Source organism: Impatiens glandulifera, chromosome 8, assembly GCF_907164915.1.
Source record: "Impatiens glandulifera chromosome 8, dImpGla2.1, whole genome shotgun sequence".
Taxonomy (NCBI): domain Eukaryota; kingdom Viridiplantae; phylum Streptophyta; class Magnoliopsida; order Ericales; family Balsaminaceae; genus Impatiens; species Impatiens glandulifera.
The window spans coordinates 42,392,970-42,398,302 of NC_061869.1; the positions used below are offsets into that span (position 1 = coordinate 42,392,970).

The 5,333-nt window shown below is 31.5% G+C and overlaps 1 protein-coding gene across 1 annotated transcript; it reads left to right on the plus strand.

The window, feature by feature from the left end:
* The first annotated feature begins 814 nt into the window (after positions 1-814).
* On the plus strand, positions 815-3,706 carry LOC124913352 (pectate lyase-like). Its single transcript, XM_047453943.1, has 4 exons — positions 815-1,014; positions 1,619-2,270; positions 2,362-2,604; positions 3,476-3,706. The coding sequence occupies exons 1-4, from the start codon at positions 815-817 to the stop codon at positions 3,704-3,706; spliced, it is 1,326 nt and encodes a 441-aa protein (XP_047309899.1).
* Positions 3,707-5,333: the final 1,627 nt, after the last annotated feature.

A 5,333-nucleotide genomic window follows, 5' to 3' on the forward strand; every position in this document is an offset into this window, starting at 1 on the left:
CAACGTCGCAAGCTACTGAGCCAGAAATATCATCATTGTTTGACATATCGGCGGTAATTTGACAAAATATTGGGTAGGATTTAATATTTAGATAGGATCTGATACCATGTCAAATATAATTTCATTCTTAACCATAAATAGGGTTTGTGTAGAGTATATATATACATGAACATTTTATAACCTAATGGGCCGTATCTCCGACCCATTTAATCATATATAATAATAATAGAATATCAATTAATATAACATAATCTAACATATTACAAAACAAAGTCATGGCATTTATTTTATCAATTTATTTGGGTTCTTGTTTAATCTTAATTGTCATTCTTGTTAAATTAATAAAATCGGTACGTTGCATCTTTCTTTAAAAAAAAAGGAAAAAGTATTTTATACTTTGTATGTTATTTGGTTGAGATTTAGCTTCAATTTAGGAATCAAAATATTTTGATTTTGTATTTATTGTTGGTCAATGAATGATGACTAATGAAAGAAAAAAACAAAAATCTATTTTTAGCTTACAATGGTTGGCTTTCAAACTATAAGACTGGTTTTCAACCTTTTCCTCCATTCATTTTTCTTGCACAATTTGGTACACATACTAGAAATACAATTCCTGGAGATTTTGTTAACAACTTTTAAATATAAATTCCAATTGTCTTAATATTTCACAAAAAATGTTGAATAATGAACAAGCGGATCACTTTCATGTAGTGATTCGTTTGTTATACAGTCGTCAAATTGAGAGACCATTTGTAGCAAATCCGAAAAAAGAAGAAGAAGAAAAGACATTCTATTATCAATTACCTTCAAAATGACAAAGATTAAGCAAATTCCAATTCTTATATTTCTTCTTGCTTTGAACGTTTTATCGTGTATCTCATATGCCCAAACCAAAGAAGCCGATGATGCGTATTGGCGACAAAAGTCGTTAGAAGCCCATAAAGTGGCGGTGAATAGTTATACTACTAATCCTTTGGGTGTCACCGATAACTTCAATGAGCAAGTTGGCGAGTAAGATATTTTGTGTTCTTATAAAAATAAATATAATTATTCTTCTAAAATAAATTTTATAGTTCATTTACAATCACAATAATAGCTCATACATCTATTGCAATCCAAATACTAAAACAATTAGTGGGATAGAATTATCTACTACCAAACAAATATTCAAACATAAACAATCACATCCCAAATATACACAAATATAAAATATATGAATGTGAAAATAAGTATATATTCATACATTTGAGTTGTTATAAGGAGGTATACTCATTACTTATTTTGAATTTTATCTACAGCTTAAAAGCTTCATCTTCTTCCAAAGTTTTATTTTATCTTTTGAAAAGAAATAACCTTTTAATTGATCTTTTTTAAGGAGAGATCATACATGATTGATATATATAAATCAATCAAGAATTCAGTACAAAGCATGGCATTACATGTCATTAGTTATGAATTCACAAAAACTCAAGAATAATTAAAAACAAAACTCACATAACATTGTAATTTATAAAGTAGAATATCACTAGCTACCAAACACAAAACATTTATTGCTCATTCTATTTCTTATCTAATATATATTCAAATTTGAAATTTTTTTTTTGTGTGAATGAAGGGTTCTATGGGGCCAGAATGACACAAGGAGGAGTCTCAAGAGAGTTAGAGGGGCATGTATGGCTACCAATCCAATTGATCGTTGTTGGCGATGCCGATCAAATTGGGCGACAGACAGACAGCGACTTGCAGGGTGTGCCCAAGGGTTCGGGCGTCACACAACTGGAGGAAAAGGTGGAAAATTATATGTTGTAACGAATCCTTCGGATAACCACCTATTGAACCCAATACCAGGAACCATTCGTCATGCTGTAGTTCAAGATGGTCCCCTTTGGATTATCTTCGCCAGATCCATGACCATTAGACTCCAACAAGAGCTCATAATGACCAGCCACAAGACGATCGATGCAAGAGGAGCAAATGTTCATATTGCTAATGGTGCGGGATTTACCATCCAATTTATTCAAAATGTTATTATCCATGGGCTTCACATTCATAATATCCATCCCGGACAAGGTGGATTGATTATAGATTCTATTCATCATTTTGGTATAAGAACGAAAAGCGACGGTGATGGCATTTCAATCTTTGGATCGTCAAACGTATGGATCGATCACGTTTCAATGTCAAAATGTGCGGACGGTCTAATCGATGCCATCATGGGGTCTACCGCAATCACCATTTCCAATAGCCATTTCAACCAGCACAACGAAGTAATTCAATTATCAAAATATTTGTCCAAATAATTTTTTTTTTTGATTTTTGACAAAATGATAATTTTGTGTTTCTAAATGGTTTGTGCAGTCTTTTCTATTTGGTGCAAGTCCTGATCATACAATAGATAAGCTCATGCAAGTGACAATGGCATTCAACCATTTCGGAAAAGGGTTAGTACAAAGGATGCCACGGTGCAGATACGGTTTCACTCATGTTGTCAACAATGACTACACCCATTGGATAATGTATGCCATCGGGGGCAGCAATGCCCCCACCATCATTAGCCAAGGGAACCGCTTTATTGCACCTATGGACATTGGGGCCAAAGAGGTAAGAGAACACATCTCATTGCATTTATAGTTTTTAAAGATAATACAAAATCCACTACATAAATAATGTGTGATCTTAACTTGCACCAAATATAAATATTTTTTTAAAAAAACAACTCATTATTACTTACATCTTCAAGTAAAAGACAATTTTAGTGTGATTAGAATGAAAAATGCATATGTACTAAATCTTGAAATCAAAAGCCCAAATCAAGCTCAAAATCATGTAGAGCCACACAAAAACCAACAAGACATAGAGTCCCACAATCCCAATCAATCATCCATAAAAAATAACAAATTATCTCAAAATAAATTCTTATTAAATTAATGTAACAACTATATTTTTATTTATTTACAGAGGCTGGAGTTCAAACTCAAAAACACAACAATAAACATAAACACAAGCATATCCCAAATTTTTGTTTTTAAATTTTTGAAACCGACACAACTCCAGATTCATTACGTCCACTTCAACTTAAAGCATTTTAAGTGATAGTAAACATATAATAGTATTGTCTCTTATGCACCTACTCTTTCATTTGAATTACCTTAGTGTTACATATCTCAAACAATTACAAACATAAAAACACATGAGTGTGAAAATAGAGCATACCTTCTTACATTATTGATAAAAAAAACTCTTCCCATTGCTCATTTTATTCATCATAGCTAAAAGAACTTTGATTTCTTTTAATGGTACTTCTAGTCCACTCTTCCTGTTCTAGCTACATTAAACTACAAGACTAACTACTAACAACACAGTTTTTGATCCAACTCCATCTTGCTCACTACATATTACAAATACTTTCATATGTTTCTATTATAGTTTTGATTTCAATTTCAACTGTATTTTTTTGTTGGACGTGGTGAAGGTGACAAAGAGGGTTTACTCAGATGATGTTGATTGGAAGAAATGGCAATGGGTATCAGAAGGAGACTTAATGTTGAACGGAGCCTTCTTCGTTCAATCAGGTCCACGACTGTCGTCATCAGTATCAATTAGGAATAAAAATGGGATGATGAATGCAAAGCCAGGTTCGTTTGTAACTAGATTAACAAGATTTGCAGGACCACTAGGTTGCAGGCCTGGAAAGCCTTGTTAAATGAAACTTATTTGAAGAAATCATTAATATTATTGTTCTTTGTCGAGCGGGTGTTTGATAATGTTCTAATTTCTTCATACTTTTTACAAGATTTTGTAACAATATTTTTTTATGTTGATAAGGTCAAGTGTAAAGATATATATACCGGTTGGTGTTATAAACGTTGGATTGGTTTTAGTTAGAACGAATTGCAAAAGATTACGAAAACAATAAGAAAAGACAAAGATTTATCTTGATTCTCCATGATATACTTGACTACGTTAAAACTGTAGAGATAATATTATTATCAACGAGATTGAACAAAAATTATATTATAACATTATAGGGTTATGACACAAGTTGATATAACACCTACCATTAATAATTGGGCCATATACATTGTTTCAAGGAAAAAGCTTGACTTCATGAAATGATTGGTTGCACATTTAATTAAGAAAAACTAGGTAAACACCTATATTTTGTCCAAAACTCTCTCCAGAGGCTCCAAAATATTTTTCTAGTTGTATTCCAGTAATAAAATATCTAATTTCCTTTGTGTTAATATTTATGGTTGGGATGTGGCGACTCTGCGAAGTGTGAAAATAATTCAAAACACTATACATTATTCAAGGTCATCGCCTATGTCTTTCATTGAAATCATATGCAAAAGAAAAATGTTTATCGTTTCAGTATTGTGATGATTTTTCTCTTTTCCTTAATTTGTTTTAAAAAAAAATCGTGAATAACGAAATTGTAAAATATTTGTTGATTTGGGTAGTAAAACAATTAAGCAGATCAAAAAGAAATTTAAATTAAATCATGCTTTTGTTAGTGTAACCCTCGGGATTTCCCTCCCACAGTTAGCACGTGTCGGATGACACATGACAATACGGGAATCCGGGATGACTCGAAATTCGATTCGTTTCAACCTTGGTTTGCGTTTTAGGCATCTTTTTTTAAATAAAAAAGATTATTTTTAAATATTTTGACAGCACCTGACTACTTTTTGAAATTAACTATGTAAAAATAATTAATTTTATTCAAATTTAATAATATGGGGATTTGTTAGAACCAAATAATAATTTTATTTAAACTAAGTTTAATATAATCAAACTTAATTAATTTAAGAAAAAAATTATTTATTTAAAAACAGAGTCGCCAAATGATTTTAGAAAAATCAGTAAAATGTACATACATTATACCAGAGTTTCCATAAGGGGTTCATTATTTGGTTACGCTCGGGAAAGGACTTTCGTGTTATTTCCTCCACGCCCGTTGAAAACCGCTTTATTTTTTATAATCTGACTATCAAAAGATTTATTTATAATATTTATTTTCTTTAATTAGTATTCATGGGATCCTAAACAAAGATAAGTATAAATTACGTAAATAATTGTACACAATTATTTAGAATTGTATATATGCGATTGTGTTTATATAAGATTGAGTACAAGACTTGAAAAATATCAGAAAAGTTTTAGAATTTAAAAATAAATTCTAAACAGGTTCTTAGTCAAAATATTCTTAGGGCTTGGGTCCGTTTTTATTAGTTTAGGACCGGATGGGCTCGGTCTAGACCGAGGGTGGTCTAGATAGGGACTCGGGATAATCACTTAGAGGATTAGAGGGTTCGGCCCTAGGGTTTGGG